The following is a 15,339-nucleotide window of genomic DNA, read 5'->3' as shown; positions in this document are numbered from 1 at the left end:
CTCTTCCCTTAGATTAGAAGTAAGATTCAAATTTCCCATTATCACACCATCATGCGTCTAATTAAACTGAAGATTAAGATCTTAGAACTTTTCCAACAATGCATATTCTAACATCATCAATTCAGCTTTATGCATCTCTTTTCGACTTAAGGCATCTGCAACCTTATTCGCTTTCCCTGGGTGGTACTTAAGCTCAAAATCAAAGTGTTTCAAATACTCCATCCATCTCCTCTGTCTCATGTTCAATTCTTTCTGGTCAAATAATTATTTCAAACTCTTGTGGTCACTAAACATTTCAAAACGTACTCCATACAAGTAATGTCGCCACACTTTCAATGTAAAAACAACATCAGCTAATTCAAGATCATGGGTCGGATAGTTCTCTTTATGAGTCTTCAACTGACGAGAGGCATATGCTAAAACCTAACTGCTCTGCATTAACACCCCTCCTAACCCTTTATTAGAGGCATCACAAAATACTTCATAAGACTTACTAGGATTAGGGATGATTAAAACAGGAGCAGTTGTTAGTTTTTCCTCCAATCTCATGAAACTCTGCTCACACTTTGAATCCCATTTAAAAGAAATTTCCTTTCGGGTAAGTCTAGTCATTGGTAAGGCTATCTGCGAAAACCCTTTTATGAATCTCCGATAGTAACCTGCCAAACCCAAGAAACTTCTGACTTCGGAAGCATTCTTAGGTCTTTCCCAATTAATAACTGCTTTGACTTTAGATGGATCCATTGATACTCCTCCTTGTGATATGACATGACCAAGAAACTTCACTTTGTTCATCCAAAATTAACACTTACTTATCTTGGTAAAAAGTTGCTTCTCTTGCTGTACTGACAGAACAATCCTTAGGTGTTCTCCGTGCTATTAGGGAGTACGAGAATAAATAAGAATGTCATCAATAAAGATCACCACGAACTGGTCCAAGTAAGGTTGAAATATCCGATTCATATAGTCCATGAAAACAGCAGGGGAATTCGTCACACCAAAAGGCATTACAAGAAACTCATAATGACCATATCGGGTTCTAAATGCGGTCTTTGGTACATCCGAATTCTTAACTCTTATTTGATGATAACCCGATCGTAAATCAATCTTCGAGAACACACAGGCTCCTTTCAACTGATCTAGAAAATCGTCTATCCTTGGCAGAGGGTACTTGTTCTTAATGGTGACTTTATTCAACTAGCGATAATTAATACACAACCGCATACTACCGTCCTTCTTTTTCACTAGTAACACTGAAGCTCCCCATGGTGAGACACTAGGTCGGATGAAATGCTTGGTTAACAACTCTTCTAATTGGTCTTTCAACTCTCTCAACTTGAGTGGCGCCTGTCATACCCCGATTTTGGTCCTGAATTTTTTATGTTTGTTTGGCATGCTTGGCCTAACCTTGCTTTGGTTTTATATGAGGATTGGTTTTGATTCAAAGTCATGGTGTTGTGATTGTGGATACATCTATGGTCTGGGTCATCTGAACAACCAAATTTCTTGTGTTTCTAGCCACTTGCCGGTCATGTTATTGGTTCATGGATACTATGCCAAAATCCTAACCTTATGGTCTCATTTCATGGCTTTGTTCATACACATTATCAGTCAAGTTATTTTTCTTTTCAAAAAGTCAAACATTCAAGTCATGATTAAACCAATTTTGAAACCAACTTCAAACCATTTGTTAATCCATTTCAATTTATTTCATGTCATTTTAAATCATTACATGTGAGTCCATACAAGAAATTACAAAATTAGCAATTTTGACTACACACGAATATCCTTTCTCGGTTCTGCCTTCTGGGATGGTCATGCTGAAGCCCTTGCTGTTCATCGCTACCTGCATTCTTCTTTTCAATTCTAACACTGCCACAGATCCAACTGATGTTGCTTCTGTAAAGGCTATCTTTCAAAGCATGAATTCACCGCCCCAACTAGGCTGGCCTGCTAACGGTGATGATCCCTGTGGACAGTCCTGGAAAGGCATTACTTGTTCCGACACTCGCGTTACATAAATCAATTTGTCCAATCTTGCTCTAACCGGAACATTGGCTTACGGATTAGACCGTTTGACATCTCTCACCAATCTAGACATCAGTAACAACAATCTTGTTGGAACCATACCATACCAACTTCCTCCAAATCTCCAAATTTTAAATTTTGCTCACAATAACTTCACCGGGACACTCCCTTACTCTATCTCTAACCTCACCTCTCTTACTCACCTGAATCTCAATCACAATCAGCTCCAGCAACCACTGAATCTCAACTTTCAAAATCTTTCTATGCTCTCCAAATTAGACCTCTCTTTCAATTCTTTGACAGGCGACCTCCCTCAGACTATGAGCTCACTTTTAGCCATTACCACCATGTATCTGCAAAACAACCAGTTTACAGGCACTATTGACATTCTTGCTAATCTGCCTCTGAATAGTCTGAATGTAGAAAACAATAATTTCACAGGTTGGATACCGGAGCGGTTGAAAAACATAGACCTTCAGACGGGTGGTAATGCGTCGAGCTCAGGACCTGCACCACCCCCTCCTCCTGGGACGCCTCCAATACCTAAAACCAAACAACACCATAAATCAGGTGGGGGAACTACCGCTGGCCAAGATGCTGGCAGTGGCACAAAAGATGAGGACAAAAAAATCTGGAATAGGAGGTGGTGTTATAGCTGGAATTGTGATCTCCATCATTGTTGTTGTGGCAATAGTAGCATTCTTTATGGTGAAGAGAAAATCGAAAAAGTCATCTTCTGATTTGGAAAAGTCGGGCAATCAATCCACTGCTCCCCCTCCTTCAAATGAAGCGCATGAAGTTACATCTGTGCAGACTTCTTCCGTACATGACTTGAAGAAGTTTGACACTTCTGCCTCAATAAATCTAAAACCTCCACCTATTGATCGCCATAAATCATTTGATAACAACGAAGTCTCAATCAACTCCCCTATTGTCAAGAAGACTGTGACACCTCCTGCAGATGTGCAATCATATTCTATAGCTGATCTTCAGATTACTACTGGCAGCTTCAGTATGGATCATCTCGTTGGTGAGGGGTCTTTCGGGCGTGTGTACCGTGCTCAATTTAATGATGGAAAGGTTCTTGCAGTGAAGAAAATAGATTCATCTGTCCTTCCCAATGATTTTACAGAAGATTTTTTAGAAATAGTGTCAAACATCTCCCATTTACACCATCCAAATGTAACAGAGCTTGTGGGTTATTGCTCAGAGCATGGACAACACCTCTTAGTTTACGAGTTTCATAAAAATGGATCACTGCATGACTTCCTTCACGTGTCTGATGAATTCAGTAAACCATTGATATGGAATTCCCGTGTCAAGATAGCTTTGGGAACTGCACGCGCTTTAGAGTACCTGCATGAAGTTTGTTCTCCATCAGTTGTGCATAAGAATATTAAATCAGCCAATATATTACTTGATGCAGAGCTTAATCCTCATCTTTCAGACTGTGGATTGGCAAGCTATATTCCAAATGCAGAGCAGATACTAAACCATAATGTTGGATCTGGATATGATGCCCCTGAAGTTGCATTGTCTGGTCAGTATACCTTTAAAAGTGATATCTACAGCTTTGGGGTTGTCATGTTGGAGCTTCTCAGTGGCCGCAAACCATTTGATAGCTCGAGAGCAAGACCGGACCAGTCTTTGGTTCGATGGGCAACGCCCCAGCTTCACGATATTGATGCATTGGCTAAAATGGTTGATCCTGCCCTGAAAGGGTTGTATCCTGTTAAATCTCTGTCACGTTTTGCTGATGTTATTGCCCTATGCGTACAGCCGGAGCCTGAATTCCGACCACCAATGTCAGAGGTGGTTCAAGCACTTGTACGATTAGTGCAGCGAGCTAACATGAGCAGGTGGGCAACAATGGACAATAATCATGTAGTGAAGCCAAATGCAAGTTAGTGGCATCATGACCCTGAACCAGTTCCCAAAACATCAAACAGAAACACTTGCATGATGCCTATCAAGCCTGTACAACAAGACCTGTAGAGAATTCCATGCTAATCCATTATTCTGCTGCATCATTCAACTCATGACTCCTGTAACAATACTCTGTTATCAACACACCATGACCTGCAAGATAAACAACAGAAAATGCCAGCACAATCCATATTCTAACCATAACCTTCCATGTTCCATTTTGATCCTTGAATAACCAATGGTACATGTTGCTTTAAAATCCAACCTTGTTGTTATAAAAGCCATGACCAAATTCACCAAGCTGCCACCAAGTAATTGAGCAATGAACTAAGCTGCAGTGCAAACCTAAACCAGTGATGAACCTGTGAAACCATGCCAAAACAATGCATAAGTTCAAAGTTAGTATGGCTACATAATGCACCTCAAAATTAAGACATGTCCACAAAACTGAACCAATGTCATATGAACCTGCATCAGCAGCAACAACGTGTAGCATCAAACAGGGCTATCCAATTCTGAGCGCAAAAAAAAAGCACTTCCAGGAAGTTCCTCTTTTGAAGCTCGGTATACCAAACAGAAAACCCTAATTTGCAAATATAAAGAGGAGAAGGAAGCGAATCAGGGGAGGGAGGAAAAAACAACAGAAGTACCTGGAGGCGAAAATCTGAAACAAAGAAAACCTAAAACCCCAAAATCGTACCTGGAGGCCAGCTTCGCATCCTTCACCACCACCGCAGTGACACTTTGTAAGGACCTCTCTTTCTTTCTCTTTATCCTTCTCATATGCTTGTTGTTTGAAAATATTTGTGAGAGTTGAGAGAGAATGTTTCTTTGAGATTGTGAGCTGAGAGAGCGTTTGAGTGAGATTGAGGGTTAGGAGCGCGCTTGAGTAGAGAAGTGTAAGGTTGGGAGAGAAGAAAGATCGTGAGGGCGATACCGGAGGAAGACGAGCTTCTGTCATCTTCTTCTTCGTCTCCATTTCCTTTTTTTTCTTTTCTTTTCTTTTCTTTTTTTAATTAATTCAATTTCTTTTTGTTAAACAGAGATAAATAAATAAAAAAACCACAAAAATTTGTAATATGTTTAGCATTTCTTTTTTTCTTTTCTTTTATTACATAGTGTATATTAATGTTGTTTAGTTTAGTTAGGTTGTCCAGTAACATTAGCCTATCCCCTCTTTTAATTGATTTGTTTTCTAAACTATCTCTAGCTAGTTCTGTTTATATTCCCAAGTGTTTGCTAAAATGATAACTGATCATAAGTGGTCTGGTGGAGAAGGGCAGTGTGTATATTCTTGAGTGGGGTGGGTTCAATACTCATATGTGGCATTTTTTTGGCATTTTATTTCTTTTAGCTATATTATTTTTTCTTTTAGCATTTTAGTTTCTTTTTATGTTTATGCCTTTATTACACTCATATGTTCATTTTGTTAATAATGTAAAGTTGTTGTATTTTAATTTAGTTCAAAACCATTTTTAAACTATAAAAATCATATTTTTCTCGATTTAATATCGAGCCCATTTTTTACACCCTTGTAAGTCGATTGCTTTTTAAGCATCGCCATCGACCTCACATAGCTTACTCTTGGGCTTTCTTACAATGAGCCGGTTCCTTTGCACTTACACTCATACATTGTTTAATGCCTCATTATTTCATTCTTTGATTATTTGATTCGATTATATACTCGCTTAAATATCTTATTGTTGATTAACTGTTGCCTACTTGTATGGTGTATGAAGCATATATTTATATTGCTTGATTATCATGTCAACCCCCATTCATAACAAATGTATCCCTTTCCCATGAAATGTATAACATAATATTCTTTCATTCTTTATCCATCTGTTAATACAAGAAATAAAATGAACATCCGATAATCATTTCAAAACAAGACCAAAACCTCGATCCAACGTCGAGTAATCATTTTTTTTCAAAACCTAACAGAACCAGCACGTATTCATCCACCCTTTTGTAAGTCGATTGCTTTATGCATCGCCATCAACCTTGTAAGCCGATTGCTTTATGCGTCGCCATCAACCTCGTAAGTCGATTGCTTCATGCATCGCCATCCACCCTTATCCCTAGCACCTCTCCTTGCTCCATTCGTCGATCCTTGTCCCGATTAGGTAGCACCCTTTAGATAGGATTCCCATATCCTTTTGTATGATAACATAGGTAGAATTCCCATATTCTTTGCATGCTAACATTAGGTAGATATTCCCATTTGTAAATCCTAACACTTAAGTACATATTGCATGACAACTCTAGGGCAGAGCTTCCCCCACTTCTAGACCTTTCCGAGCGTCTCCGATCTTGTGGCATGTAGTCCGTTCTATTGCAAAGAGGTAACCTCCTAAGACTCGATTCAGCGAGCTGCGACACCTACTGCTAGGACGTGAATACATTGCCCACTCTCCTTTGACACAACTGGTGTCCTCCTTTTGTAAGTCCATATTCAGATGGCAATCCCTATAAAGGGGAACTACGTCGCCCTGATCCTCATACCAGATGAGGTACGTAGGCAGGAGATCGAGCGAGATCTCTCCGGGCAACCTTTTTTTTTGTGACAACTATTAGGCTCGAGTCAGACTCCCTATTAGTTTGTCCTTTCCCCTATGTAGGGGAACTACGTTGCTCTGATCCTCATACCGGATGAGGTACATAGGCAGGAGGTCCTACGAGATCTCTCCGGGCACCTTTTTTTTTTTTTTGAGTGTGTTGCTTGACAGCTATCAGGCTCGAGTTCCCGACTCCCTGTTAGTCTGTATGTTCACTCTTTTCCTTTTCTTTGTGTGTGTTTGCTTGACAGCTAGCAGGCTCGAGTACCAGACTCCCTGTTAGCTTGTTTGTTCAACTTTGTTGTTGCTTTTGACGATTCAGCGTCCGGTTAAACCCTTTGGGTGCTTAGAGTCCGGTATAAGTCCATCAAGTGGCATCTGGTTTCCAGTGTGGGTATGTTTGGTTCGGAAGCTGATGTAAGCCCAACGATTGGCGTTCGGGTTCCATGTTTGCCTTTTTGTGCGTGTGTTTTGTTTCGGCGTGCGTGAGCCGAACTACGGCAACTCTGATTCTCATGTTCAGATGAGATACGTAGGCACAAGATGCGATGTCTTGCCGAGTTTGACTAATGACTAACAACTAATCTTTGTTTGCTTTCGCCCTTGTTGCGATCCTTTCTCTCGCCCTCGTTGCGATCGAGACCTTCCCTTTCTCTTGCCCTAGTTGCAATCGAGACCCTTTGTTCCCGTAGTTAGCTGAACTACGTTTTGCTCTGATTCTCATTCCCGATGAGATACGTAGGCATAAGACGCGACGTCTTAGCGAGCACACATCTCTTTCACCCATAGGTACCCGAGCTACGAAGACTCTGATTCTCATATTCAGATGAGATACGTATGCAGTGGATGCGACATCCGTGCGAGTCATTTCTTTGACCCTTTCTTTTAGTAAATAGTACATTAGATAAACACACACCCTTTAGACAAGAAACAAACAAGAGTGGATCCCGTAGAGTACTACGGATGCGTAGGGGTTCTAATACCTTCCCTTTGCATAATCGACTCCCGAACCCAAGATTTGGTTGCGAGACCTTGCCTTTTCCTTTCCTTTCTCTTCAGGTTTACTTCGAGTGTTTCCTTTCCCTCCTTTGGGATAAATAACGCACGGTGGCGACTCTTCTGTCTTTTCTTTCTCGCCGGTTGTTTTTTCGCACCTCTTTATTTTTCAGGCTGCGACAGCGCCATACGATATGGAGAAATAGAGATTGGATCCATCCCAGGTATCAGATCAATATAGAATTCCACTTCCCTTTCAGGAGGAAGAGAAGTGACAACCTTAGGGAAAACTTCGGGAAACTCACAAACGATAGGAATTTGCATAACATTCAGATTGTCGTTACATTCCTTTGTGAGAACAAAGAGAACTGACTTTTCCTTCTCAAATAAGAAATTAACCATGCCAATCGTACCTTTCAAGATAGTAGCTAATACATCCTTTGGAGTAGTTTCACTAGATGGAATAATAATCAACTTCTCTTCACATCCAATAAACACCGAATTGGCGGAAAGCCAATCCATCCCCAAAACCACATCGACCTTCTTAAGTGGTAAACAAATAAGATCAATATGGAAAATTCTACCATTCACTGAGAGCGAACAATTCTCACAAATTAACGGTATCTCAACCACATCATCCATGACGGTAGTAACCAACATAGAAGGAGACAAAGGAATTTATTGCAAGCCAAGACGCTTCATACACTGAATTAATACAACAAAGTGTGTCTCCCCATAATCAAACAATATAAAACAAGGATGATAATTGACGAGACACGTACCAACAATCAAAGCATTGTTGCTCTTAGCCTTCCTTACATCCAAAGTATAAACTTGGCCAGTGCTCCTCCCTTACAACTGATTCTTATTATGAGGATAATCCCTAGCCATGTGTCCCTTCCTCTGATAAGTAAAACACTTAATTCCACTTCCGACACATCTTCCAAAATGAGACCTCTTACATACTTGGCATTGCAGATGATGGTTAGGTATTGCATGTTTCACTTGTTTTCCCTTGAAAGCTTGAGGTTTAGGCCTAAACCGGTTACCCGACCCACATTGGTCCTTCTGTCCACTCCTATATTGATTCCTTTCTTCTTGAACTTTCTTCAAACTGTTCTCAGCCACATAGCATTGCCTTAGCAATTCAACATAAGTAGTGAATTCCCTTTGAGAAACACTATGAGAAATTTCACCTCTTAGACCAAAAAGTAATTGATCAATCTTCCACTTCTCATCTGGTGCGTACCCGGCCTGTCTAGAAATAGCAGCCATATCTTTGGACTTCTCATCATACGCAACTACTATCATAGTACCCTGTCTAAGCTGCTAAAACTAAAATTATTTATGAGTCCTCAAAGATCTAGGATAATACTTATCTAGAAAAGTAGTCTTAAAATGCTCTCAATCCCTAGGTACTCCTTGATTGGTCATAAGAGTCGAAGCACTCTCCAACCATCTCATAGCAGGGCCCTTCATCATGTGAGAAGTAAACATAACCTTATTCTCTTCACTATAATGCACTATCTGAAAAATCCTTTCCATGCTGGTTATCAACTAATGAGCCTTCACATGATTTAATCCACCATGGAACTCAGGAGGATTCATGCGAAAGAAATCCTAGAAACTACCACCCGCAGCTTCTTGTGGAACCCCTTGAGGATGAAGACCACCATTCCACTGTTGCATCATCTGTTACATGAATCGGTTCTGTTGTTGTTGCATCTGTTGCACAAACTGAGGCTATTGAAAACCTTCACTACCACTTGGCGGTTCAGAGTTGGAATTCTGAGTTCTGGGTCTACCACGACCTCTGCGTCTGTTAGCCATGGTCCTGAATGTCATACAAATAGAATTAAGTTGGTCGGGCTCAATACTATGAATATAACATCAAAGACAAGATGACAACTCACATATGAGGCAGAAAGAAATACTTATAATATCTCATGGCTAGGTCGAGGATACAACCTGCTATAATACCAATTGTAACACCCAAATATAATATATGTCTAGAATACATATTATACATAGTGTAATACTGGTACTGAAATACATAAGCGCCTAGCGGAAAAAGTGTACATATTTACATGCCCAAAAGAAAACACTACATGGCACAAAACGTACACAAAAGTGCCCCAAAAAAACTAGGAGTTAGATCATTATAGAATGATCTCAATTATATCTACACAGCAGAGTAGCCATCCAAAACATCAAGTAAGCAAGACACCACTATATCTTGTCCTTACCCTTTGCCTGCTCAGAACTACCTGAAAAATAATCAACAACATGGGTTGAGATAATAATCCCCGTGGGTTCCCTATCTTATGGGTCCACTTGGCTTTACAGGGTTTTCTAATCAATATCCAACTTAAGTCAACAAGGGAAAGAAGACTTAAATGACGGGGAACTAACTCGCAATGTATGGCAACATGCACCCGAGTTCTCGCAACTCAAAACAAATCATTATTCAGACTCACGAAACATCATTACCCGAGCGGACCTACGTCTAGGGCAAGCCCAGTTCATGCATGCTCGCATGATTCGACTTTCGCGGTGGATATTGGGTCCTCTATAAGTTCCAAACTCATTCCAAGCGACCGTCACCCGTATGAGACTCTAACCCACTTAGGGTATCTTTCACCGTATGAGACTCTAACCCACTTAGGTGTCCACCTTTCCCCCACGTCCGTTGTGGTTTGGGGCTCAAACACAATTGAGGCATGAATCATTGGTATCACATCCTATTGCTTACTCATATAAGCATATCAAATAGAGATGTGCACCACCAAGGGCAAAACATTCTGAATACATGATCGGTTCCACAAATCATAACAAGATTCATCAATCACAGGTGACTTCATTCACCAATAAACACAAGTAATAACATGACATGTTCCATACAAAGTGTCTCACTCTTAACTATAGCAACCATTCATTCACGACCTCCACATAAGCATCGTACGAATGAATGCCACCTTCTAATGTTATCTAAGTTATAGGTCTAACTTATTGCCTAAAATGATCACTAGGTTAACTCACTAGATTCAATATGTAATTCTCATATTTAACATTCATTCAATTCAAGTATAACATCACAAATGATTAATGGTTGATGAAATGCATTTAGAAACATCAAATAAATGAATTTTGAAGTGTTTGGCATAAGCCAATCGATTGGTTAGGGAAACCCAATTGATTGGTTCCTCTCACATTTCTGTTTTTCAAAGAATACAGAGGATTAATCGATTGATCCTCAGTGTCAATCGATTGGCCCCTGAAAAATTTCCAGTTTTCCAAAACAAAAAGTTTGTGCAATCGATTGGACTCCCCTGTCAATCGATTGGTCCTGCTAAAATTTCTTTTTCTTCACAATAGAAAGTTGACACAATCGATTGTCATCAAGGACCAATCGATTGGTCCTAAGCATTTGCCACTTTTTCATACACATAGACTTCATTTCTTCTGCAACTTCCAAAATCCCAACCTGCATAATGTTTGCTTCACTTCTAACTACCAATCTCTTGACATGAACATAACAACACATCAATAAACTTCCAAACAACAACCACACCATTATATCACAAAAATCTAATAATTGCAAGAACACACATAGAGACAACATCAATGAAATTTCACATGATTCATAGAGAAACTCATCATAATCAAGAGGAAAGATTCATCATATAACATGGATTCTTATAGTTAACCTATGATTCTACAACCTAAATCCCTATAAATATTAGGGTTTTTAACTAGAACCCACCTTAGAAATAGAAGAGGAGAAGTTGTTGAGGATGAGATGATGAAGATGATTCCAAGCTCTTGATTTCTCCAAGCTTTTCTTCTTCTTCTTCTTCTTATTTATTAGCTTGCTTCCTCTTCTTCTCTTGAGCTTCTTCTTTCTCTATATTAACTTGTCTGATGCATAGAGAAAATGAAATGGCATATGGGTAGGTGTCGCATCCACGAAAAACAACCGGCGGGCTAAAACAAAACAAACAGAGCCGCCACCGTGCGTTATTTATCCCAAACGAGGGAAAGGAAACGCTCGAAGTAAACCTGGAAAAGACATGGTCTCGCGACCAAAGAGAGATGGGATCGGGAGTCAGTTATGCGAAGGGAAGGTATTAGCACCCCTACGCATCCGTCGTACTCGACGGGATCCACGCTAAAAAAGAATAGAAGAAAGGTTGCTAAAACTGCTCAAAGAATGCACACACACACACTGGAACAAGACAGGTGGGATAAAGGGGGAACGGGCTCGCTAGGATATCGCATCCTATGCCTACGTATCTCATCTGGAATGAGAATCAGAGCTACCGTAGTTCGGCTCACGCACGCCAAACAAAACACACACACAGGAAACCGACTGCCAATCGTTGGGCTTACGTCAGACTCCACACAAAACGGAAAACATGGAAACCGAATGCCAATCGCTGGACTTACATCAGACTCCGAACCAACAAACACACACAGGAAACCAACTGCCAATCGCTGGACTTACGTCAGACTCCAAGAAGACAAGAGGTTAACCGGACGCTGAGTCGTCAAACGCAACAACAAAGGTTAAACAAACAAGTTAATAGGGAGTCTAGAACTCGAGCCTAATAACTGTCAAGCAAACACACACAAAAATAAAAAAGGGTGCCCGGAGAGATCTCGTACGATCTCCTGCCTACGTACCTCATCTGGAATGAGGATCAGGGCAACGTAGTTCCCCTTAACAGGGGAGAAACTTTCTCCTAACCAGAGACTGGGAAATGACAAACTAAAAGGGAGACTGACTCGAGCCTAATAGTTATCATGCAATCCACAATGGTCCTAGGTTGAGGCTTCTATCTAACTTGCACAGGCAGCAAGCTATCCTAAACAACACAGTAAAACAACACAAGCACAATAAACAATCACACACACTATATGCAATCAATTGGGCTCATACAAGGTTAGGCTGTGAAACACAAGCCAACTGGAATCGGGTGTGGTTAGCTCTTAACCCTAACTTTGAGAGTTAGGGTGAAGCAGTGGGAAGTGAGGGTAAGACCTCACAGCTCTTATCCCTGGCCTGGGAGAGCTTCAGACAAATGAAAGTGGGAGTTCAGAAAGTTGGAACTCTTCTCCACATATGACTGACACAACAAAGATTTTGGGTTAATATCCACAATGCATCAACACAAGGTGTGAGCAAAGTGGATGACACACTGACTAGCAGGAGATGGATTACACATCTCTTTTATCTGCCAATTGCCTTATCAAAGGACTTTTCCTGCTTGGCACAAAAATAAACAAACACAAGCATTGCCTCTTAAGGAGGGCTTCAGACAGGTGCCTGCCCAAGTAACAGGACAGGTCTTCCAGACTACATGAAGTCAGAGAATTATACCTATGTAGTTAAGCAACCAAGCAATTAAGAACATCATCCAAAAGGTCCCATCCCAATATCAATCACCAAATTCATTTCATGAACCAAATATGGCAAGGTATGCACATTGTAACCACATTGTGACAACAGAATGAACAAATGCACATTAAATCAAAAATGGTTCAAATAATTTTGGCAAAATTCATGGGTAAACAGAACATACAACATGATCATCACACAAAAAATTAGAGCATTTGGACAAGATTAAGCATGATAATCAAATTGCATAAGTCAAGGCAAGCATGATCAAGCACATATGTGACACAACTTGGTACACCAACTTAGCACAAGCCTAAAACAGAAATGGTAATTGGTAAAAACCTCAAATCAAAGCCAAAACAACCTTTAACTTGTCTAGAAAGAGTGTGCAAAGTTTCACATCCATAGGATAAACCACAAGCATTTCACAATCACATGAAGATCAAGACACTTCAAAAGCTCAAAAATGACCATCCAGAATGAAAAATCTCAATCAAATCAGAAATCAATCCAAAAATTCCACAAAAAATCATCCTCTAGCAAGCTTGTACAAGTGATTGGAAGAGATATTGAGGTTCAATTGATCTTGATTCAACAGAATTTTGATTCCACCATTGATGAACTCAAGCTTTGAATATGCTTCAAACTGCACGAATTGCTGTGATTCTAGCTACAATCTTGCTCACAAATGCTACCAGATGATGAATCAACCAAGGAAAATGCGAAGTGTTTGAAGAAATTTGAAGAAAAAAGTGAGAGAGAATTTTTGAGATTTTGAGAATTCTAGATCTAGAATTGGGAAAAGTGATGAATTCTATTATGATTTGTGTTATATACTCCCTCCTAATCAAGTCCCTAATCATGCTTAAGCAATGGTAATTGGAATTAGCAATTAGCAGGTGTTTTGGCAAAATTGGGATTTCACCCTTATGCATGAAAATGCATGGTGAACAGTACGAATTTCCATTTAATTTCACTCAAAATGATGTTTTGAAATCATTTGCAATGGCCAAAAGTCCAAATAATTCACCAATTTCAAACTTGAATTTTTCCCTCCAAAAATGCAAGAATTTGCAAATATTTATGTGAATGTAATTCATGCCATGTAATGCAAAATTTGGAAGCTAGAGGTTAAAAGGAGAACAATGCAAGAAGAGCCATTTGATTTGGAGCTTTGGTGAAGAAGTTATGCTCATTTGAAGTTCCATGTACACTTGGTCAAGTTTCATCCATATCTCCTTAACCACACATGAGAAATTGATGATCTTAGACTTTTTGGAAATTGGAGAGAAAGATCTACAACCTTCATGTTCAACAAAATTTCATTTGAAGCTTTCTTGATGATGTAAACTTGAGTTGAAAACCTTTCCATTTTTGGCAATTTCCAATTACAGGTCACTTACTATTTTTGGAAAGTTTTGTCCTGACTTTATTTTCTTCAATGTTTATGTTTGAAATGTCAAATGAGACTTGTTTGAACATGAATGAAGTATTTCTAATCACTTCCCACCTCCAAATCCAACAGTTGACTTGGCAGTTGACTTTTGCAGTTGATAGATGACTTGGTCATGCACAGATGAATTTGAGCCTCAATCTCCTGATGGACTGGCTCCAAAATGAAACCCTAGCTTATACAAGCTCAATAAAATCATATGATGATCCCCATCTCAATGAAAGACCTCATCTCCTTGAAAATCCCTGATTGGTATAATGCAAATGATTAGGGTTGACCAGAGGTCAAAACCCTAATCCCAAGGCACATGATCAGGCACAATGAACCTCTTGGTGATGATAAGACCATGATGATGGTGATGTACCATTGCAATCAAGATAATGATCAATCTCCTTGAGGAACCAAGAAACCCTAATTGGAGCACAAACCCTCAGATGGCTAGTGATCAATTCATGAGACCCTCAAGCTTGAATCTTTTAACCTCTTTATCTTCTGAGCAAGACTTAGGAGGATGACTTGCTTATTTCTCATGGTATGCAAAGATGTAATGCCTAATGTCCTAAAAATGAAATGCAATATGCTAAGCTAGTCCCAAGAGAGGAGGGCAAATTTTGAGGTGTTACAGCTGCCCCTATTCAATCCACTGTGAACCTGTCGATATGAACAGCCTCGGCTTTCAGATGATCAGGGTGAAGAGTGATTGAATACCAAGAACAGACGAACAATTTGCACTCTGATGGGAAAATAATTAACAATGCCTATCAGAATCGACAAAGAAGCAATCTCAAAAGAAGAATCCGTCTGGTACGGAGAAAGTCGGCCTGAATACCGAGAAGAAACGTTGACCTGAATACCAAAATAAATGGTAACACAGGAATAACCATGGCCTTGACGCCACATCCGCTGGGGATTATTATCTTTTTTTTACTTTTTCTTGAACCCCGAAACTTTCTGATTGATTTCCTCTTTTTCGTTTTCTT

General features: G+C 39.9%; 1 protein-coding gene and 1 pseudogene across 1 annotated transcript; one reads left to right on the top strand and one right to left on the bottom strand.

Moving 5' to 3' along the window:
* The first annotated feature begins 1,756 nt into the window (after nt 1-1,756).
* On the top strand, nt 1,757-3,936 carry LOC127087469 (protein STRUBBELIG-RECEPTOR FAMILY 7-like; annotated as a pseudogene).
* A 3,734-nt stretch (nt 3,937-7,670) lies between these two features.
* LOC127087461 (uncharacterized) lies at nt 7,671-8,150 on the bottom strand. Its single transcript, XM_051028347.1, has one exon. It carries the CDS (start codon nt 8,148-8,150, stop codon nt 7,671-7,673), a length of 480 nt encoding a protein of 159 aa, XP_050884304.1.
* Nucleotides 8,151-15,339: the final 7,189 nt, after the last annotated feature.

This window comes from Lathyrus oleraceus, chromosome 1 (genome assembly GCF_024323335.1).
Source record: "Lathyrus oleraceus cultivar Zhongwan6 chromosome 1, CAAS_Psat_ZW6_1.0, whole genome shotgun sequence".
Classification (NCBI taxonomy): Eukaryota; Viridiplantae; Streptophyta; class Magnoliopsida; order Fabales; family Fabaceae; genus Lathyrus; species Lathyrus oleraceus.
The sequence above is the reverse complement of the archived record's forward strand: the minus strand, read 5'-3'. Positions and strand labels throughout refer to the sequence as shown.